This window comes from Pan troglodytes, chromosome 3 (genome assembly GCF_028858775.2).
Source record: "Pan troglodytes isolate AG18354 chromosome 3, NHGRI_mPanTro3-v2.0_pri, whole genome shotgun sequence".
NCBI classification, from domain to species: domain Eukaryota; kingdom Metazoa; phylum Chordata; class Mammalia; order Primates; family Hominidae; genus Pan; species Pan troglodytes.
In genome coordinates, this window is record NC_072401.2 from 163,176,147 (window position 1) to 163,200,800 (window position 24,654).

Consider the following 24,654-nt stretch of genomic DNA (forward strand, 5'->3'; position numbering starts at 1 on the left):
GAGTGAGAAATGGCCTATTCTCTGATCCAGAGATCTTGTGTTTCCTATCATATTGTTTGCCAATCAATGAATCAATCAATCTACCTATCTATCTAATCAAGCTTATATCTATATTCATATAACATACACACATATAAACCTTATGTAAATAAATCTTCTTGTGTATACCTTTTTAAAGGACACTTCTCAATTCCTACACTTTATTTTATATTTTCAGTTGTGACATTTACCTTCCACTCTCACCTGGCAAATATTTTTATAATTTACCATAGTCTATCAGCACAAAATATGTTTTATTAGGCATTCAGAGAAAAATAAAGAACCCATTTTTAGATGGTTGAATAATGTGTGGGAAGAATACCTCCAGAAGGCTTTTTTCTGTGTACAATGTCAAAGGAATTTGTCTAAACTATTTTGTGGTGGAACTGCAACACTGGGAAAGTTGTTAATCTATCCAAGTAGCATGAATCAAAGGGGAGAGGGAGGGATCAATTCTGAAGAAAATTGTATAATAAAAATATATGCAGCTTTAGTTTTTTAAAAGAAAGACATGAAAAAATTAAACTTTTATGTTATACTGATCTTAAAGTTAATAGTGTATTAAAATAATTTATAATATTTTCTAAAAAATCATATATATTGATATGTTTTATTTATCTTGCAAAGAGTATACTTAAATACAAAATCTCAATTAACAAGCACCTATTACCATATTGTGATAGATGATTCTAAAAGTTGCCCACTGTGAAGACTGTGCTTTTTCAATCAAGAGATTGGCTCTATCACTCCATCCTCTTGAATCTGGGCAGGCAATGTGACTTGCTTTGATGAATATGATGTAGCAAAATTGGCTTTATATGCATTTTGAAGCCCATACCTCAGCTGGTCTTGTAGCTTCCACTTTTGTAACCTAAAACCATTATGCTGTGAAGATGCAGTGTGAGCGTCACATGCAGGGGACACAAGGCACCCAGCTGAGCACCATCACCATGAGATAGACATGAGGGTGAGGCCATTCTGAACCTTCCAACTCTAGCCAAGTTATCAGGTAACTGGAGCCCACGAGTACTCCCAGATCACATCAGCAGAGCTGCCCAGGTAGCCAACTCACAGAATTCTGAGTCATCCTTTAATTTTAAGACCTCACATTCTGAGAGTGGATTGATTTGCAAAATAAATAACCAAAATACTATAATATTTTTTCAATGTTTCAAATGACACATATTTCTAGTGAATATAAAATGATCCATCATTATGCTAGCTATATTAAAATATTCTATTTACATAAAACTGTCATTTGTAAGTTAAATATTGCAATACTGAAAATAACTCAGAAATATTGAAAGTCTTGGTAGTGACAACTGATTAAAATAAAATTATTTCATTTAAAAGAATTTATTTTAAAATGTCCAAAAGTTAATAATTTGGGGTCTTGTTAAGAGGGGGATATTCAAGGCAGTAGCAAAATCGCAAAGCATTTTGAAAAATACTGTAATATAAAGCACATTTCCAGGGCCAAAAATTCCTTCCCATTCCCTTTCTGTTTCTGCTTAAACTTGTAATTATAAAAGGCTAAGGACTGCTCCAAAGGGTCATGACCAAAATGCAGATTTTCTTTTTCTGTATCTGTGAAGTTCTCATATAAACAACTTCAAGGCAGAGGCAAAATCCATAAGAATAACACCACTATTCTTCCTTTAGAAATAAGCCTCTCCTCAGATAACAGAATATTATCTGATTAGAGAAAAATGGAGAAGGCCTTGAAGCTTTTGCTGTCGAATTCTCTTTGTGTCTATTGTACTTGCCTTACCAAAATTGTTAAAAAGTAAATTATGACTTTCTTTTCCTCCTAATGGCATCAGCTTTGTCACTATAGGTTATTCTTTTCGCATATAAATATAACCTTTAATACATATTATCTATGATTTTTCCCAGTCCAAAAGTACATGAGTGCCAACTTTTTTGCCCTTTTCTGTGCGTATCTAGTTATGATTAAAGCTGTAGTCCTCAGATGGAAAAATATCATGGTTAAATGATCACAAATATCCAATAAAATGTTGAAAGCTTTAAAGATTGTTATTTTCTCTAATATACTGAAATGTACTTACCTGTAGTGTTGGTGATGTCTTCTCCAAGGTACCCCAGCTTAGCACCCAGACCTGATCATGTGATTTGTCATAGTGTAATTTAACTGGGACAGGGTCTGTGCTCACTGCCTACAATAAAGAAGAATTGAAAAAAATGTTTTAGACTAAACTATTAGTTTAAAGCTAGGCCAGAAATTATGAAGATTCTAATTTAGATGTCAGATTAAAAATTTAATTTGCCAAATATATAATTTCCTAAGCCCTTATTTGATATTTGAAAATATCATACTTTATTCATGTATATTCATATACATGAATAAAGTATTATCTTTCTAAATTTTTTATCATATACAATTATCACAATTATCATATACATGATAAATATTTTGTTTATCATTTGCGCAACTGTACACAGCTTTCAGTTCATTCATTACCTATGCACATTGTGAGATGGGGAGAAGCTATTTAGAAACTCAAGATATAAAAGATTAATATATTCATTTTAATTAAGTGTTGAATACAGGTGAGAACTATGTTTACACCATTAGATTTATTTTATCCCAATTCGGATTGCAAGATTTTACTATCTGTAATGTTAAAATGCCAACAATCTGATACATGGCTGTAATTCTAACGAATGATCAGCTAATTAAGTTTCCTTAATGAGAAATTCAAAACCACAGAAGAAAAAAGAATTCTTTTTTTATGCACCATGCTTGGTATGAAAATGTGTTTTTTTGCTAATATTTATAATAATATGTATAATATTTATAATATTTAGCATTTACTTAAAACAAAATTCTCAGAAAACAAATTGATGCCAGGAAGTTATTTCACTCACCTTAATTTTATGCTATTCATATTACAAGCTAACACCACTTAAAATTAATTTCCAGGAGTAGGTACTTATATATTTTCTAACTATGTAACATAAAACAAATTGTATCCAGTAAAGCAAACTTTATCCAACAGTGAAAGCATTTCTTCCCAAAGCTCTATTAAATATCCTTAGAGAATTTTCTTTTTTTTCTTTTTTCTTTTCGTTTTTATTATTATTATTATACTTAAAGTTCTAGGGTACATATGCACAACGTGCAGGTTTGTCACATATGTATACATGTGCCATGTTGGTGTGCTGCACCCGTTAACTCCTCATTTACATTAGGTGTATCTCCTAATGCTATCCCTCACCCCTCCCCCCACCTCACAACAGGCCCGGGTGTGTGATATTCCCCACCCTGTGTCCAAGTGTTCTCATTGTTCAATTCCCACCTATGAGTGAGGGATGAAGCTAGAAACCATCATCCTTAGAGAATTTTCTAAGTACTTATCCATAATGCAATGTTCTTCTCAGCGCATTAGTAACAGGTAAACTATTGTTGTGGTTGGAAATATGGAAATGTATATTTTAAATTAAATGTTAACAATTAAGTCTCACTAAGGCATCTCTTTTCGAAAATAATGCCCTTCATTTTGCCTATTTAACATTCTCAGTATTCTTGGATTACTGGAATAATTATTGGATTTCGGAGGAAACTCACTTAACCATTTTTTATATTAGTGTCTTTACCCCTTTTTTCCTGGCTAAGAGAGTCACTATACTGTTTTGGGATCAGATGGGCAGCAATATCCTCAGGGAAGGTAGCTCACTTGGCAAGCACCACAGATCCAAGGAAATGACTGATTCTATTTCCTTTTGACTGATACTGAGTTTCCCAGCCTCTTCAGAGGCTAAGAGTGGTCACATTGCATACTCTGTATGTATTGCATACTCTGCATACAATACAGAGTATTGCATACTCTGTATGTATTGTAGTTTCTGTATTGTAAAGATTAATATGATGCATGATTTCTGAGATAACATTCCATCAACAGAGATAACAGAAGGCTTCCTTCCACCACATGTTCTCTTATTTCCCGCTTCCAGTGCTGTCCTATGAGGATATTAAGCCTCTAGTTTCCAAAGTCATTTTGAGGCCATGAAGCTATTAGGTTAAGAGGAAAAGGCCGGGCGCGGTGGCTCACGCCTATAGTCCCAGCACTTCAGGAGGCTGAGGCAGGCGGATCAGGAGGTCAGGAGATCGAGACCACGGTGAAACCCCGTCTCTACTAAAAATACAAAAAAAAAAAAAAAAAATCAGCCGGGAGCTGTGGTGGGCACCTGTAGTCCCAGCTGCTCGGGAGGCTGAGGCAGGAGAATGGCATGAACCTGGGAGGCGGTCTTGCAGTGAGCCAAGATCACGCCATTGCACTCCAGCCTGGGCGACAGAGAGAGACTCTGTCTCAAAAAAAAAAAAAAAAAAAAAAAAAAAGAGGAAAACCCAATACTTTGAGGGTGCAGAGGAGAAAAATAAAAGGAAACAATTCTTTATAACCTTGAGTTGCTACACAAACGTAGAACAGCTATTCCCAGACTTGATGTTATTTAGGTAATTAAATAGCTTTATTGCTTAAGGAATAGTTAATCTGGATTCTGTTAATTGTGTTAGAATGCCAGATGTTTCATTTAAATTTTTTCATGTACTAATCAATAATTTCAGTGCATATATAGCCCTAAAAAGTCATCATTAATCAATACACTGATGACAAAGCCATAAGATTCCTTTGATTTTTCATATTTCCCTTTCTATGTTAAACTTAATCTATGTGTGAATGTAATAGCCTATTTTGCATGCAGCTTTAAATGGAATAATCTTTAGATCTTTAAAATGTTAAAGATAAGATAGCTCAACACAAATGACAAAAGCAACAGTAAAAAAAAAAATCTCATTGTTATTTAATTGTAAGACTATATCAAAGGTCTGTAAGTAACGGTAAGGATCTGGGAACAATTTGAATGAAAATTTCCAGTTTGCCAGCTCTCACAAATTGCTTTTCTTTTCACCAGGCCTTTCATAAGTATTATCTTATAGAGACATACTACAAACCATAGGTTAGGCTAACACCTACATTTAATGGGATAAGGAAACTGAGAATCAGTCTTGTTGGGGGTCCTCCAGCCAATAACAAGGACAGCTGGGATCTGATAGTCTGTGTTCCTTTCCAATGTGGGAACCTCTCTGCATATGAAAGACACTCCCTCTTAGTTGATTGTTTATTCCTGGGAATGTGTGGATATGTTGCTCTCTTATTTATGCCTCATGTATAAAAAACATTGCTTTGGGTCTTTTTCCTCTATTGGAGGTTAACAAGAAAACCAACGGGCTCAAATACATGCCGTCATCCCTGCAAGCAATAAAATCCTAATGGAGAATCACTGAAAGTCAGTATAGATCATGTTTATGAGCATTTATTCTGAAGCCAATTTCAAACTTTAACTCTTTCACTTACATTAAAATAATAATGATGACAACAACAATAATAATAGTACCTTGGGAAGTTACTAAATTTTTCTGTGGCTCAGTTTTTTTCTACAATAAAATGGAGACTGTAATAATACCTGCGTCAAAGGGTTATTGTGAGTATTAGGTGAGATAGTAAAGTACTCAGCGTGTGCCTGGTGAATATTAAGTACCATGGAAATACCACTCATACTACTACTACTACTACCATTAGAAACAGTAATTGAGCTAGATGTTTTAGTGACTGTTAGCATCATAATGTTTCAAGGTTAGATGTGCAGTATCTTTAGTAAGTGAAAGAACTGAGACCTAGAAGAGAAAATAAACCTGTTTCTGTCCTTGAAGAATTTACAGACTAGAGGGTGAAAAGAGCACTTAAAATAACTTGATGTGTGTCACAAAAAAAATAAAAAAATAAGGACCACGCACTACAAAAGCTCAGAGGAAGAAGTACAATGCAGGATAAAATATAAGGAAAAGAGGTAAGGCTTTCATTGAGCCTTAAAGAACGAATATTTTTATGAATGGAAAGAGAATATTTTTAAAAGTTAACTTATGAAAATATTTTACAGGAAGTGTCAGAAAGCAGTTCATGATGAACTGCCTTCAAATAAATTAGGAGATACCTATTTGGAGGAAAAAAATATCAGCCAATTTTCAAAATAATTTCTGACTTTGAAAAATGTCTGCTCAACGATTTCCAAAAGTTTTGAACATTTTGTTTCAGCATTTCAAAAGCTTTGCATTAAATTCAGTTATTTTGCTGTCTGGTTATAAAAGTTCACCAGAACTGAAAAAGATATGCAGATCAAAATAAAAAAAGTAATATAACATACTTTATTTGGAACAATTGTAATTTTCAAGAAAATTTATTTATAAGTTTTCGTGTATAAAATAACACATTTTATACAGGAAACATTTATATGATTTTCATCAACAGAATCATATATTAATGATAAAAATATTTCCAAATGACTATCTTCAGGATAATACTTCCATGACCCAATTTTCAGTCAGAAAAGCCGGTATGTTACTATTAATACCATCAACTTTGGCAAGGGAATAAATAATGCACTGGATTTTACAAAATACCTGCTCGTATGCTCTTGAAACTGACTTTAAAGAATCAGTAAATTTAGAACAATTGGTTTTTATAGAACAGAAGGGCAATATTTTTGACACTTACAAAATTTTGTTTTTGCCACAGACAACTTCTGAACTTCTTTGTCACAAGTGTTGAAAGGGTTCTCCACATGTTATGCAAAGGATTACAAAGATTCTGTCATTCTTGACTGCCGTCTTCCTCCCATACTTCACATCCTCAGGAAATGCAATTGAATCTACCTTCTAAATGATGATCCCTTTGCAATATCTCTACTATCCCCATGAACACAGTCACCATTATCATTATCACATGGTGTCTAACTTCTTAACTTATACTCATCAGTCTTTCTCATAAATTTGTCTGAGTGATTTTTTTTTTCATTCTTTAAGCATCAGGCAAGTCATGACAGTAATCAGCTCCAAACTGTCAGTTTTTGGAATAGACAAATTGTGTGTTGGGTTTTACAAAATACCGGCTAGGATACTCTTGAAATTTACAGCCTCTTCTAATTTCTTTTAGAGTGAAAGCCAAAAGTCATTATAATGACCACCCAGCCTTACCTGAACTGACACCTCCCCAGTCTTCTCTAGCCTTGTCGCCGACTACACTTTCCTTGATGTCTCTGATACAGAATCTCCTGGCCTCCTTTGCTGTTCATCCAATATGTCAGCCATGCTTCTGCCTTTTGGAGGGTCTTTCCTTGAAAAGTTCTTCCATAGAATCCCAATGCCTGCTTCCTCATCTTTGCTCATAATTGACTTTCTCAGCACAGCCAGCTTGATCACCCTATTTAATAATCAAACCCTCCTTCCCTGTGTGCATACCTCTTCTCCTCAGCTTTCCCAAGCCCTCCTGTCCTTGCTCCACAGTTTTACATTTTCCAAAAGCACTTACCTCCTTACATATGGCATAGTTTGTATTTTAGTATATTTATTTCTTATTGTCTGCCTCATCTAATAGATTCTATGCTCCCAGAAGTTAAGCTTTTTGTGTTTGTTTAGGTCAATGATATAAACCATGCACTTAGAATAATACTTAGTGAAATAGTATTCTCAATTTATAATTAATAAACTTCTTAGTCTACTTAATTGTAAAACGTAAGTTGCAAAATTTTGTAGCATGGCAACTAATTATTATTATTAAGATCATGATCATTATTGTTATTATTTATTTTCTTAAAAAATTTCTCCTCTGATGTTGAAATTGAGATTATTATTTTATTTAACAAAAATAATTGTACTCCTGCACCAGACTTATACAACCTGGCTCTTTTAATGAGGTATTTTACAGATACCTTATTTGTACGAGACACAAATTTCAAAAATTTAATTTTCATAACAATCTTTTTGTTGAAGTATGCACTATTGTCATCCCTTTTATAGGGATAAAAGTAAACAGAAGACTAAGAGTACTATTGTTGATGCCTTCATATTGTAAAATTCCCACTTTCTTCTCAAGACACTAGAGTTCACTATATGTTACCTGACCATCCAACATACAGATAAATTCAGGCCTTCAATATTGGTCCTTATAGTAGCTTTTTATTAAATAAAATAAGATTTTTTTAAGATTAAAAAATTGTGAACAAATGTCATAGGATTCTCTTCCCATAACTAGTCACCTGTAAGTTCTTTGGGTTTCACGTGCTCCACTTTGGAGACCATTGGTGTGCACATTTTTTGTTTATGCAGTCACCATTTAATTTAGGAAAAATGACATGAAGTAAATGCATTATTCAGGAATATATAATTACAAAAAAGCATTAGTTATGTGCTCATATTTTATTTCAAAATTAACCTATATAATGCTCATTTATTGCTTACTGTAATTTACATTAAAAAGATAAAGATGGGATCTTCCTAGTTGCCCAGGCTGGCCTCCAACTCTGGTCACAAGCAATCCTCCCACCTCAGTTTCCCAAGCAGCTACAGACAAGTGCCACCACAACCGGCAGTATAATTTACACTTGACTACCCAAATTTATTTTGCTAGAAAAGTTGTTTTCAAACTGTCTTGAGAAGCCTATGGAAATGAGACTTACTTGTAGCTGGCAATTTGAACCTCCATCATAATAGAACAAAGGGGATCAGTTTGCATCTATTGAATTATTCTGTAAGATTTTATTTAAGTGATAGCTTCCAATTATATATTGGAAATTTCTCTCCTACATAATGATCATTAAAAGAAATGTTGTTCACACTGTAGCCTTTGCTTAGCCTGGTGATATTGAGATTATTAATTTACAATCCCTCTTCTGCAGTTTTATTGAATTATTAAACACTTTCAAAAAAGTTTCGAATAATAATTTTTAAAATTGTACTCAATTAATAGTAGTGATTTATACATTGAAGTTCTAGAATCTACATTTCTTAGTTTCTCAGACAAGCACTGTTTTCAGTGTTATATTGTCATGATGAATGAACTTTTTACCCTATTGCTTTGTATGTTAACATAAAATATATAGTGAAATAATAAAAAAGTGATTTGTTGTAGCTTTATACACATATTGATAAAAGCAATTTTTCTTTAACATTTTAAAACATTGTTGAAGGATACTCAATTTATTTACATTATGAGATTTTTTATTTCTTTTGTTGCTATCTAAACTCCCTCACAATCCCAACATACACAGTATTAAAAATTCATCAATATTTCTTGAGGGGGTGCATATACAACAAAGTTAAAACACATGATACCCTAGTCATGGACAAGTTGTATCAACTTCTAAATATGAAATACTGATAATAGCAGCAAAGATACACAGAACTTGCGGTTTGGTCTTGACATGAAGGACCAGTGAAGCACAGCTTGTTTATCAGTCTGACAAGGAAAGTACCAGCTGGCTAATTAAGTGAACCTAATTTAAAATAATGATGCAGTTCTCAAGATAATACGCTAATGGCTGGAGGAGACTGCTGATGATACTTAAGAGTACTCCCGGGGTGTTACAATAAGCCCCTTCTGCATCCAAGCAGAACTTGATCGTACTCCATAGACCATAAAATGAGGTCAGTTGTTTACCAGCTAATCTTTTATACTACACAACATCACCTCTATGACATTCTTACAAAAACTTTGATGGTGAGAAAAGCAATAATTGAAACAATTTGACATTTAAAGCAACACCAAGTTTATAGATTCCATTAAAAAAATGTGACCTTTACTTTTTAGCTGCAGATAAAAATGATACTGATGTATTTGCTGAAAACAAATACACCAATGATCTCCTAATGCTAATAATTTATTATAGTTTTTAAAATATTATGTTGTCATAAAATATTTCTCATTTTAATAATAATATGTAAAATTCAGTTTAAATTTTAAAGAATGTTTAGTTCCAAAATACACATTTAATACCAGTCCACACAGTCAAATACATGCAAAAATCAGAATATCATTTCATGGATGAGGATAGCATGAAATACTAGGGGATCAGTTGGACTGGACTGAAAAAGAAAACTTCAAAGTTTAAATTTCAATAACTGTAACATTATTTTCTTTATTGTTATTTTTTTCAAGAAGGCATTTTGATTTTTGGACTTCACTGCCTCATTTCTATGTCCATACTATGTATAATGTATACCACTTTTTATAATGTTTGGGAAATAATTAACTAAATTTTGATTACAATTAGTATTCTTAGTTGCCTCTGTATAATATACTCAGATTAGAAAAAATAGGTAAATAAAAGCACATCATACAGTAAGGAAGTAAAACATCATTTGGATACAAAAAAGTCTAACTTTGAATCTAGGCTCAGTTGACAAAAGTGGTCAAATTGAGAATTGATGCTTTACTTTTTACAAAATTAACTTTGTACTTTGCAGTTCACTATAAATGTAAATGTGTGATGTCTTTATACACTTAGGTTACTAGGATGATTAATTTATAAAACAGAAGTCAATATCTTTGTCTGCAAAACTGACCATTTTACATGTTGTTTTAAATTCGGGAAAAACCTCAAGAGGATTTAAAATTCTAAAAGATGAATTATTTTCAAGTATAAAAATGGAGTCATTAGCATATTCATAATTCAACTTTAAGCATGTACTCTGAGGACTAAAATTCACATACTCCTAAGGTAACGTTAAGACAAATATAAGGATGTGTTATTTCACCCAGCAGGTAAGAGAGTTATGGAACTCATTATCTAAAGAGGCGCACAGGCTGAAATTATACGTGGCTGCAAAAAAGAGAGCTTAGGTAAATTCAAAAATAGCAAAACTTACATTTTTTAAAAGATAAATGTATATATTTTGGTAGCATATATATAAAACTTGAGGTAGTTATCTACAGTCAACAACATGCCTCAAAAGTAGTTTATCTCTCAGAAAGAATACTACACAGATGTACCAGTATGGAAATTTTCATTCCACATACTCGGGAGATCACTAAATTTCTATACAATAGTTTGTCCAGAATGGCCCACATAATTCAGTTTTTATTTCACTCTGCTTCTTTCTAGCAAGGTATTTAATAGCTCTCATAATTGAAAGCCCTTTTTTTACAATTGACAGGTACTAATCAACCCCATCATACACTTCTCCAGAGCTGAGTGAGCGACCCCCACTACATACTACTGCCTCTGTGTTTTGCTTCAAGGATTAAGTGCCTAAATTTTTTTTTTTTTACAATAGGAACATATTTGATATGTTGCTTTTGGTTCTGTTTTCCTAATGGAGGGCAGCTATAGAAAGTGAGGCAATAAGGCTGATAAAGGGTGGCATGGGACAGAATGTATCAAGAGAAGGTTAGGATTTGTCTTTGATAGTAGGGTATCTGAGAACACACAGTGACTATTAGAAAAACCTGAATTATAGCAGCAGGTCTACACTGGCTTTTTAGATTGCTGTCAGCAAGCATATTCCTCAGGATAGTTGAGAATGTACTGTTACCCAGAGCATGCGGAAAGAAAAAAATGGGAAATCAACTGCTTAGTTAATGAAGATACATGTTTTTAGATTAACAAGATAATCGTTTTTTGTTTAGTATTTCTAAGTCAGTTCATTTGGTCAGTCATAAAATCATTTTTTCTTGATTTCTTCTTGTGTTTCATGTCATTAACTTATATTTTCTCTTTAATTTGGCCCCTCATATTCTTCTTAAATTTTACTAGCATGATTTTAACTTAATATTTTCTTAGTTGCTTTTATTATCTGTAAGACTGTGTGTATACCTTTTCTTTCATTCAATTCTGATAGTATTAATTGTGACTTTTGTTCTTGTCCTTTGCCAAAATTTCCAGATTTATCTATTTCATTAGTATTTTTTTCATTTTTTAAAACTTTGGTAGATAAATTTAACATGAAATTTACCATCTTAACCATTTTTAAGTGTACTGAAATATGTTCATAATTCTGTGTAATCATCATCCCTATGAATCTCCATAATTCTTTTTACCTTGTAAAATGGAAACATTATAGTCATTAAACAACAATTCCTCAATTCTGCCTCTTCCGAGCCCTGGAAACTACTATTCTACTTTCAGTCCCTATTATTTTCACTACTCTAATTACCTCATATAAATGGAATCACACAGTTTTTGTCTTATTATGACTGGCTTATTTCACTTGGCATAATGTCCTCAGATTACACCCATGTTGTAGCATATTTCAGAATTTCTTTCCCTTGTAAGGCTGTATAATATTCCATTGCATTTATAAAGCATATTTTATCTATTCATCTGTCAACAGACACTTGAGTTACTTCCACATGATAATTCTATTTTTAATTTTTTAAATAACCACCAGTCTCTCAAAGCAGCTCCACCATTTTATATTCCCAACAATAATGCACAAGGGTTTCAATCTCGTCAACCCCTTGCCAAAACTTATTTTTTGTTTGATAGTAGCCATCCTAATGGGTATGAGGTGACATCTCATTGAGTTTTGACTTACATTTCCCTAATGATTACTTATATTGGTCATCTTTTTATATGCATATTGGCTATATGTATAACGTCTTTGAAAAATGTCTATTGAAGTTCTTTGCCCACTTTATTTATTTATTTATTTTTTTGAAGTGGAGTCTCCCTCTGTTGCCCAGGCTGGAGTGCAGTGGTGCCATCTCGGCTCACTGGAAGCTCCGCCTCCCGGGTTCACGCCATTCTCCTGCCTCAGCCTCCTGAGTGGCTGGGACTACAGGCGCCCACTACCACGCCCGGCTACTTTTTGTTTGTTTGATTTTAGTAGAGACGGAGTTTCACTGTGTTAGCCAGGATGGTCTCAATCTCCTGACTTTGTGATCCACCCGCCTCAGCCTCCCAAAGTGCTGGGATTACATTTGCCCACTTTTGAATCCAGTTTTGGTGATTTTTGTGGTTGAGTTTTAGGAGTTCTCTATATACATTGGATAGTAATCCCTTAACAGATATATGATTTGCATATATCTTCTTCTATTATGTGGGTTGTCCTTTTACTTTTCACTCTGTTAATATTATCTTTGAATGAATAATTTTTTAAAAAAATTATTAAGTCCAATTTATGTAATTTTTCTTTGGTTGCTTGTGCCTTTGTTGTCACATCTTAGATATCCTTGCCAAATCCAATAGCATAAAGTTTTTGCTCTTTCGTCTAACAGTTTAAATTTTGCACCTGAAATTTAGGTCTTTTATTAATTTTGTGTTCGTTTTTATTTATGGTGTTATGTAAGGTTCCAACTTCATTCTTTTGCATGTGGACATCCAGTTTTCCCAGCATCACTTGTAGAAAGACTGCCATTGCCCCACTGAATGGTCTTGGCACCCTTATAAAAAAAATTGACTATATATGTTTATTTATGAACTTTCTATTCCATTCTATTATTCTGTATACCTGTCTTTATGCTAGTACTACACAGTTTTGATTATTGTAGCCTTTGCAGTAAGTTTTGACACAAGAAAATGAGAGTACTCCAGCTTTGTTCTTCTTTTGCAAGAATATATTTGCTATTTAGGGTCCCTTAAGATTCCATATGAATTTTAAGATGAGCTTCTCTATTTCTGCAAAAAAAAAGTCTTAGGGATTTTGATGAGAATTTCACTGAATCTCTAGATTGCTTTGAGTACTACTGACATCTTAACAATATTGAGTCTTTCAATTCATGAACATGGGTTGTTTTCCCATTTATATATCTCCTTTAATTTCTTTCAGCAATATTTTGTAATTTCCCTTGTATGTCTTTCACCTTCTTTGTTAATCTCTATGTATTTTACTCTTTATTATGCTATGACAAGTTGAACTGTTTCCATAATTCTATTTGCAATTTGTTTATTATTAGTGTATAGAAATGCAACAGATTTATGCATGTTCCTTTCTATCCTGATACTTTATTGAATTCATTCATTAGTTCTAATAGTGTTTTGCATAATTTTTAGGGTTTTCTACATGTAAGATCATGCCATCTGCAAATAATTTTGCTTATTCCTTTTTAACTTGGAAGGCTTTTATTCATCTTTCTAGGCTAATTGTTCTGGCTAGAAGCCAATACAATGTTAAGTAGAAGTGGCAAAAGTGGGCATCCCTGTCTTTTTCCTGAACTTAGAGGAGAAGCTCAGTCTTTCATTGTTGAATTTTTTCCCACATGGGTTTTATATGTTGCCATAGTTTCTTCCCATTCCTAGTTTTTTGAGTATTTTAATGATGAAAGAGTGTTAAATTTTATCACATGCTTTTTTCCATCAATTGAGATGGTCATGTAATTTTTCTCTTTCATTTTGTTAAGTCTGTTTATTACAATGATCTGTTTTTATATGTTGAATCATCCTTGCATTCCAGGAATAAATCCTACTTGGTCATGGGTATGATGTAGCTACGTGCTGCTGAACTTGGTTCGCTAATATTTAGTTGTGTATTTTTACATCAGCGTTCATAAGGCATCTTGAGCTGTGGGTGTGTTTTCTTGTAATGTTTTTGTCTGGCTTTAGTATCACAGCAATGCTTGCTTCATAGAATGGGTTAGGCAGAATTTACTTCTCTTTAATATTTTTAGTAAGGTTTGAGAAATATTGGTGTTAGTTCTCTTTGAATGTTTGGTAAAATTCAGCAGTGACATCATCAGGTTTAGTGCTTTTCTTTGAGCTATTTTCGATTACTGATTCAATTTTCCTAGCATTTGTAAGTAAATTTATTTTTTTCTATTTTATTTTAATTTAGTCTTGCTGCATTTTGTGTTTCCATAAATTTGTCCATTTTGTGTAGGTTATCCAATTTGACAGCATACAATTGTTCATGGTACTCTCTTATAATCCTTTGCATTATCTATAGAATTGGTATAATAGTAATGGCCCCGCATTCATTTTTGATTTTATTAATTAAAATCTCTTTCTCTTATCCCATCTAGCTAATAGCTTGTCAATTTTCTTGATCTTTTTTTTTTTTTTTTTTTTTTTGAGACAGAGTCTCGCTCTGTTGCCCAGGCTGGAGTGCAGTGGCACGATCTTGGCTCACCACAAGCTCCGCCTCCCGAGTTCACGCCATTCTCCTGCGTCACCCTCCGGAGTAGCTGGGACTACAGGTGGTGGCCACCACGCCCGGCTAATTTTTTTGTATTTTTAATAGAGATGGAGTTTCACCGTGTTAGCCAGGATGATCTTGATCTCCTGACCTCGTGATCTGCCCGCCTTGGCCTCCCAAAGTGCTGGAATTGCAGGCGTGAGCCACCGCGCCTGGCCATTTTCTTGATCTTTTTAAAGAACTAACTTTTGGTTTCAATAGTTTTCTCTATTCTCTATTTTATCTTTTGTCTAATTTTTATCAGTTCCTTCTTTCTGCTAGCTCTGACTTTAGCTCTGTTTCTTTTTCTTTCAGTTTTTTTAAGTTGTAAAGATAGGTTGTTGATTTGAGATATTTCTTGATTTTTTTAAATGTAAGTATTTATCATTCTAAATTCCACTCCCCTGGCATCCTTCAGCACTGGTTTTGCCATGTCCCATAAGTTTTGGTCTGTTGTGCTTTTATTTTCATTTGCCTCTAAGTATTTTCTAATTTTCCTCATGATTTTTTTAATCGATTGTTTAAGGTTGTTTTAATTTCCACAATTTAAAAAAAATTCCAATTTTACTTCTATTATGGATTTCTACTTCCACACCATTATGCTGAGATAAGACAATTTTTATTATATGTAACTTTTTTTTTTTTTTGAGACGGAGTCTCACTCTTGCCAGGCTGGAGTGCAGCGGCATGATCTCGGCTCACTGCAACCTCTGCCTCCCGGGTTCAAGCAATTCTCCTGCCTCAGCCTCCCGAGTAGCTGGGAATACAGGAGTGTACCACCATGGCTGGCTAATTTTTGTATTTTTAGTAGAGACGGGGTTTCACCAGGTTGGCCAGGATCGTCTCGATCTCTTGATCTAGTGATCCAACTGCCTTGGCCTCCCAAAGTGCTGGGATTATAGCTATGAGCCACCGTGCCTGGCTGTGTCTAACTTTTAAAATCTATTGAGACTTAATTTCTGGCCTAACATATCATTTATCCTGGAAAATGTTCCATGAGCTCTTGAAAGAAAAAGATATATATACTATTGTCATTGGATAGGGTATTCTGTATTTGTCTGTTAGATCTGTTGGTTTATTGTGATAAGTCCTCTACTCCCATTATTATCTTCTGTCTGGTATTTCTATCAATTATTGACAGTGAGGAATTAATGCTTTCAGTTATCATTGTAGAACTCCCTATTTCTCAATTCTGTCAGCTTTTGCTTCATATGTTTTGATGATTTAGTATTAACTATATGAATGTTTATAATTTTTAAATCTGCTTGCTGTATTGATTTTTTTATTAATAAATTATCTCCCTCTTTGTCTCTTGTAATTTTTTTTTTTTTTCTGGGACAGAGTCCCACTCTGTCTCCCATGCTGGAGTGGCACAACCAAAGGTTACTGCAGCTTTAACTTCCAGGCTCAAGTGATGCTCCCACATCACTCAGCTTCCCAAGTATGTGGGACTACAGGTGTGTGTCACCACACCCAGCAAATTAAAAAATGTGTATATAGAGAGACACCATCTCACTATATTGTCCAGGTAGGTCTTGAACTCTTGGGGACACACACTGCCCCTGTCCTGGCCTCTCAAAGTGCTGGTATTAGAAGTGTGAGCCACCACACCAGGCCCTTGTGACTTTTTAAGTCTATGGAGACATATATTAGTATAGTTACCTCTCCGTTTTGGTTACTCAGTGCATGGACTATCCTTTTCAATCCCTTATCTTTCAAACTTTTAGTGTGATTTTACCTAAAGTGAGCCTCCTGTAGACAGCATATAGTTTGATCCTGTTTTTAATCCATTCTGTCAATCTCTTTTGATTAAATAATGTAAGCCATTTATATTTAAAGTACTTAGTGATAAGAAGGCACTTCCTTTTGTTATTTTGCTACATGTCTTCTATATGCCTTACAGATTTCCCCTCTCATTTCCTGCATTATTGTCTTCATTCATGTTTAGTTATTTTTTTGTAATGAAATGTTTAAATTTCTCATTTTCTTTTGTCTATATTCTGCAGCTATTTTCTTTGTGGTTAGCATGGGGATTACACTTAATATCCTAAAGTTATAGCAGTTCTATAATAGCTAAACTTCAATAACATACAAAACTCTGCTCCTTTAACAGCTCCATTCTGATCTCTTTCAGTTATGTCACAAATTACATTTTTGTACATCATGTGCCAAAAAAAAAACCAAATAATTATTTTAAATGCATTATTTTCTTAAATTATGTAGAAAACAAGAAGGGTTTTTGCAAATCAAAGTTACAATAATAATAACTTTTAGACTAATAATATTTATGCATTACTCTCATATCAGGTAAGAAACAAAAAGTGAAGTTACCAAATTTTATTATAATCATATTAGATTTTGTGATTGTCCATGTATTTGCTTTTATAAAGATCTTTATTTCTTCACATGACTTCAAGTTATTGTGGAGTGGTTTTTTTTTTTTTTTTTTTTTGAGATGGATGGAGTCTCGCTCTCTCGCTCAGGCTGGAGTGCAGTGGCACGATCTTGGCTCACTGCAACCTCTGCCTCCCAGGTTCAAGTGATTCTCCTGCCTCAGCCACCTAAGTAGCTGGGACTACATGTGCCCGCCACCACGCCTGGCTAATTTTTCGTATTTTTGGTAGAGATGGGGTTTCACCATGTTGGCCAGGATGGTCTCAATCTCCTGACCTCATGATCCACCTACCTCAGTCTCCCGAAGTGCTGGGATTACAGGCATGAGTCACTGTGCTCGGCCTGTGTAGTGTTTTGGTTTATTCATATGTTTGTTTCATTTACTTTGCTGGGCTACCTTGAACATTTCTTACAGGACAAGTCTAATTATGGCAAGCAAACTCAGCTATTGTGTATCTGGGAATGTCTTAATTTCTACTTCACTTTTGAAGGACAATTTTTGTGGGATATAAGATCCTTGACTGACTTTTTTTTTTTTGTCTTGTAGTATGCCGAACGTATGGATCCACTGCCTTCTGGCCTCCATAGTTTCTAGTAATAAATCTGATAGAAATCTTATTGAGGATACACAGTATGTGTAGAGTTGTTTCCCTCTTGCTGCTTTCATAATTCTTTCTTTGGCTTTGGCCTTTGAAAGTATAATTCCAACATGTCTTGATGTTGGTCACTTTTGTTTATCTTACTTGGACTTTGTTGATCTTCATGGATGTTTATATTCATGTTTTTCTTCAAATTTGGAAAGCTTTTAGCCATTATTTCTCCAAATATTCTGTTGGCCATTTCTCTCTCTCTTCTCCTTCTGGGACTGCTGCAGTGCATATGTTGGTACACTTGACTGAGTCTCACAGGTCCCTTAGACTTGGTTCACTCCTCTTCAGTTGTTTTTCTTTCTAGTCCTCAGACTCAATAATTCAATTGTCCTATCTTCAAGTTAGTGGATTTTTCTGTCTGCTGAAATCTGCTTTGGAATACCTCCAGTACATTTTTCATTTCAATTATTGTACTTTTCATCCTTCAAATTTTTAAATATTTTTTATTCTTTACTAATATTTCCATTTTGTTTTTACATTATTTCCTCAACTCCTTTTTATCTTTAGCACTTTGAGCATCTTTAAGATAGTTATTTTAATGTTTTTATCTAGTAAATTTGCCTCAGGTCTTGTTCAGGAATACATTCTGTTGATTCTGTTTTCTTTTTTTTTGAGAGGGAGTCTCGCTCTGTTGCCCAGGCTGGAGTGCAGTGGTGCAATCTCAGCTCACTGCAAGCTCCGCTTCCTGGGTTCACACCATTCTCCTACCTCAGCCTCCCGAGTAGATGGGACTACAGTTGCCCACCACCACGCCCAGCTAATTTTTATTTTGTATTTTTAGTAGAGACGGGGTTCCACTGTGTTAGCCAGGATGGTCTTGATCTCCTGACCTCGTCATCTGCCCGCCTCGGTCTCCCAAAGTGCTGGGATTACAGGCGATTGTTTTCTTTAAATGACCATACTTTCCTGTTTCTTTGTACACCTTGTGACTTTTTTTTTTGAAGACTAAGCATTCAAATCTAATAACTGTGATAATTCTAGAGATCAGATTCTTCCCCTTCCTCATGTTTGCTGGTATTTTTTTTTTTGAGACAGAGTTTTGCTCTTGTTGCCCAGGCTGGAGTGCAATGGTGCAATATCGGCTCACTGCAGCCTCTGCCTCCTGAGTTCAAGTGATTCTCCTGCCTCAGCCTCCCAAGTAGCCAGGATTACAGGCATGCGCCACCACGCCTGGCTAATTTTGTATTTTTAGTAGAGACAGGGTTTCTCCATGTTGGTTAGGTTGGTCTCGAACTCCCGACCTCAGGTGACCCACCCACCTTGGCAACCCAAAGTGTTAGGATTACAGGCGTGAGCCATATATACATGCCCAGCCACTGCTGTTTTTTTAATTGCAATTTTTGCTTTTGTTTATTATTGTAGGCCATCTCTGTTCCAAGGTTCAGCCTAACGCAAACTTAAAGTCTTCTAAGGTATTTTTCTGAGCCTTTCTCTGGGCACCAACTGGTCACTTTCTAATTTTTCTCCTATATGCACTTGTTTTTGAATAAACTAGTATTTAATATTTGTTTCTAAAATGAAGAACTAGAGAAAAATGAAAGAGGATTATAAACAGACACTAGGCCTTTAGATGTCCTAGAAGTCACTTTTGCCAAAGGAAGAGGAGCTTGCAACAATGAGCAAGGTGTGGCAACAATGTTCACCCACCTCTGTCTGTAGCTCTGAAATCAGAAGTGTCAATCAACAATCAAAGAACAGATACCCCAAATGTAAAGGACAGCATCATTTTTGCTTACCCTGGCTCCTGCATTCTGCATGCAAGCTTCTCCTGTTTTTGACAGTTAATATTTTAATAGGCCATATGTTTATCAATTCCCTTGCTCACTATCACATCAAATTTACAGCTAATTTTCCTGATTCCTGAAGTAAACAATTTGTTTCCATGTTGTTTCCATTTACATTGATGATAAAGTATATGTTTTGTGTGTCTGACACAATAAACAAATCGTGCCCTAGTTTTATAATTATTTTTTAAATTTCCACTTAGTCTTTTTGTAATATTTTACTTTATTTTGATATTCATCATTTCTACTGAGAAATTTGCTACCATTCATAGTAATTTATCTGCCTTTTTAAGATCTTCCTCTTTGAAGTGACACAACCAAAAGGCAAAAGGAAGATCTTAAAAAGGCAGATAAATTACTGCCTTTTTAAAGTATATATATATATTTCCAGTTGAGTTTCATTGTCATCTTAAATCTGAGAGTTTACATAAGTGATTCTATATTGTTTTATATTATATAAATTATTAATTATTATAGTTTATTATACTTTATGCAATTATTATTCATTTTGACCAAAATATTAACTTCTCCCTTTTCTTTCTATTATCTACTTTAGGAAATATTGTTGCATATATGTTAGTCCTGACTTTATATCTTAATTTTTCATTTATATTTTCCTTCTTTTTTCCTAAATACACTGCATTATTTGATTGAATCCATTATTTGTAATTCAGGTCTATCTCTGAACTTATTTAATCATCCTCCTCTTTTATTTAAACTATTATTTAACATATACATATCAATTTTAATTTTAATAATTCACTTTTAATTTTTAGAAGATATATTTTGGCTTTTTCAATTTTAGGAATTTATTCAAGAAATACAGGGTTAGTATAAAACTTGAAAGTAAAATAATAAACAAAATAATCATCAATGTAGAAATATAGAAAAAGTCTCAATAGTGTAAACATTTTGCCTCTCTCTAATTTCATCAGTAGATTAAATGTAGTATTAGTTAAAAACTTAGCAGGAATGTATAGAAATTCACTACTGATAGTCACATATGCTATTTTTGGAAGTTAAATATAATATAATAATTTGGAAAATGATGCACCTTGGATAGCTTCATATGCATACACACACATAAACTCACATGTAATATTCGGTCTCACTTTTCAACTCATATATGTATATACCAAAAGAAATGCATATTTTGCACACAGAAATAAAGTGTACAAAATTGTAGCAAGTAGTATTATTCACCATTGTACAAATTTAAATACACTTTAAATGTCTGTTAGCAGCAGAATGTATAAATACAATTCTGATACTCAAATATAGTCAATTATACTTATTTATGATAGTTCCTCTATAAATCATCACTAACACCAAATTACTGAATACTGATTTCATAAAGGAAGTGAAAAGTTATGATCTGTTGAGCTTTTGTTCATAATATTTTAATCAACCAATCAATACATCACCTTGCTTTATGTATGTATATGTCTAAAGACACCTTATTTAATATACATTGTTAACTGATGAAGATGGAACTCATGGCCAACAGCATTACAATTCATGCCTTAACAAAACTTACTATTAGGTGCATCACAACCTTCTTGTACTTGGGAACTCTAGACAGCACTTCAACACTATGTGTGGAGGACATTTTAAACAGCAAAATTGTCAAAATCACCGATTTTTTTTTAAAGGTGTTAAATTGAACATGGAAAGAATATTCATTTATAGTATGAAAGTTGAAACAAGAAGGCAGAATATCTTCTTGTTCAAATACACAGAGGCATGTGTATATTTAGTAATAAAAAAGTTTTCACATCTAGGTATGCCCACAAATGACCATAAAATGCCATGGTTATAAATAAATTTAAGCAAGTAGGTAACTACAGATACAGAATCCACAATGAGAATCAACTGTAATCAGTTTCTCCACAGCAATAAAAGAAAGAATTACCCTAGCAACAGCTACAAACAAAATGATCTTGCAATCATAATGTAAAGCACAAATAGCCAGATTCAGATTGTGAATATCATACATATCCATTTATGCTCAAAATCAGCCAGTAGTTACATGTGGTAATAGAAATCTACACAATAATTTCCTTCAAATAGGTAGTATCTAGAAGGAGTAATACAAATAATTATTATTATAATAACATGGTCATAAGGAGAATGCATTTGGACTGTGCCCCAATTTATCAACCTATAAAAATGTGTTTAGATACTAAGTTGAAAAATCTCCACAATCATGATTGTATCATATTATTATCTGTTTTAGCAATTTGTGAAGTCTTTTAAGTTCCCTTAGTATTTCATAATAATAGGCATTTTGAAAAATAATACAGTTTATGTAATTATTACCATATCACTTGAACATTTTATTATTAATATTTTCTATTAATTTTAAATGTTTCACCATTATTTGAAGGTGGAATTATATGAATAATAAGTGATGTTAGCTCTTTCCACTTTTGAACATCACTTAGATAATTTATATTCAGTGAGTATAGTTCTCTAGTTTGAAAACTCAATTTAAAAACCAGCCTGGTTATTTCTAAAATATATTTCCAATTTTAAGCCACCAGCAAGGAGTTTTGATAATCCCGAAATGAATGCTTGTCATTTGTGTTGGCCTATGTTGCAGCTGAAATAAAAAGCCAATCTAGTCAAAATCCAACAGTCTCAAAAATCGGAAACAAAAGAAGTGAAATATACAGCAAAATTTTTTCTCACAATAAATATCAGACCATTAGATTGTATATTCATAAAAAATGTGTAACCTCAGGGCCTTAGGGTTTTCTATTAGAATAACTTCTTCCTTTTACTCATGGTTGTACTGCTCATTCTCATATTAGAAATTGAAACATTAGGCCAGTTATTCACTGTCAATTTATAAACCTGGAAGTGCCAGCTCTTCATAGAAGAAATGTTTTTCATGTTTGTATTTGTGAAATAAGAAACACAAAATAAGCATTTGTTAAATAAGTACAGAATATATGGATGAAATGCTACATGGGCGAGTGAATGGATGGATGGATGGATGGATGAATGAATGGATCCATGTGAAGTTGTTAATCACTTTTAGAATGTGTAGTCCTACTTTGAACATCTTAACACTTTTTGTAGTGCTAGACAGAAATCAAAATTAGAGGGTTAATTTCAAACCAATATTGACTGAAAACATTCTCTGTAAATGAAAAGAATGTTTTGGGTCCAGTTTCCCCAGAAATTTTGATAGGAAACAGGCATATAGCACTTCCACATGCCAGGGTCTACTATAAATGCTTTACATGCATTATTCATCTAATTCTTAAAATAACTTTGTAAGATACATATATTTATTATTCCCATTTGACAGATTATACATATCTCATAAAGCTAGTTAACTTAATTTCCTCTGAGCTGAGAAGCAAAAGATGAAAAAAATTAAGGGAGTAGACTCTAATGCCAGACGGACTGGACACCAACCCTGCACTTCACATTGGTTGTTGTGCAACTGATTTCAGGTAAAGAGCATGGGCTGCAGCAGTCAGTGGCTCAAACTTGAAGTATGAATTCAGAGAATTGTGAAAGCATGACGATGACAATGTTTATTAGAGATTGCTTTCTCTATCTCTAACCTACTTACGTATTATTTATTTTACTACTACCTAGCAAATTCTACTAGGTTACTGTCATCTAGTGAAGCCTACAATTGTCTTGGTCTTTGTTAAGAATAAAATAAGGAGACCTCAATTCCGGTTCTGTAATGATAAGCAGGAAAGTCTTAATTGGCCTCTGCCTGCTCCGACTGTGCCTTCCTTGCTCTAGACAGAATAAGCAGCTGGGAGGGAGATTTGTGTGGAGCTAGGCAGGTTAATATTACAAAGTGTTCATGGATCTAATTTTTGAAAACAAAAAAATTAAATTATCTCCTGAATTCATTAGGCTTAAGGAACAGAATGAGAGAAGAGTTTGCAGAAAATGCATAAATTTTCTAGTTATCCAAGTAAGGAAACACATTATCAGTGACAATCAAGTTACCTGGTAAAGATTACTACAATGACATAAATATTTTTTAAAGATTTACTTTTTCAAAAGTAGTAATTATTCATACCTGAACAACTTTTTGGGACTGCACATCAACAATAAGGACTCTGTCCAAAGTTGGCTGTGCAACATAAATGAACTTGTCTTTGACATTAACAGCTGATGCCCACACACACCTCTGAACTTCATCTCCCTCAGCTTTGGGACAGACTTCATCCTGTAATTTAGGAAAGAGAAAATGAAATTTATATCTTAAATTATAACACATGCCTGACAATATCATGGGTAAAATTAATGTTTCATACTTTACTACTTTCAGCATCAAATGTTAAATATATATATATAAAGTTTAATTAATAGAACATATTTCAGTTCATTAAATATGTATAGAAAGCAATGTAAATGAGATTCCTTTAAAATAAATTTTATGTTCTTAATTACTTATTTTTCTAGTAAAATGTAGTTCTTTCATTTTTTTTCCTACTTGGTTATAACTCAGCAACTTCAAAAAGTCCAACATCTTTCCTCAAATTTTCCCAGTCTCAAGTTTCTTTAACAGAATAAATGTCACACTAAAGTATATTCCGAGTTTTACACAACATTGGTGGCTGTCCTCATGGCAAATTCATAGTTTTGTTAAGAGTCATATAATCTTCTGGAAAAGATTGCAGGGTTCTTTTAATTTGTAGTAAATCAGAGGCTTAGATAAATTATAATAAGGTAGTTATTCACAATGGTTATTTTATTTTTCAATCAAGGTCAAATTGTATAAAATCTTTCAATATTCCCAAAGCTTCTTATTCTGCTTCCTTATCCTAGAACTGCCTTCTGGTTG

At 33.5% G+C, this 24,654-nt stretch overlaps 1 protein-coding gene across 3 annotated transcripts in view; it reads right to left on the reverse strand.

Moving 5' to 3' along the window:
• The window catches only part of FSTL5 (follistatin like 5), an 816,338-nt gene that overhangs the window by 73,485 nt on the left and 718,199 nt on the right, over positions 1-24,654 (reverse strand). For all 3 annotated transcript variants that reach the window (XM_016952467.4, XM_016952464.4, XM_063809978.1), the window contains 2 exons: positions 23,887-24,036; positions 2,109-2,216 (listed from right to left, as the gene is read on the reverse strand). In XM_016952467.4, the coding sequence (XP_016807956.2) occupies positions 2,109-2,216; positions 23,887-24,036 (258 nt within the window). The remainder of the gene's footprint in view (positions 1-2,108; positions 2,217-23,886; positions 24,037-24,654) is intronic.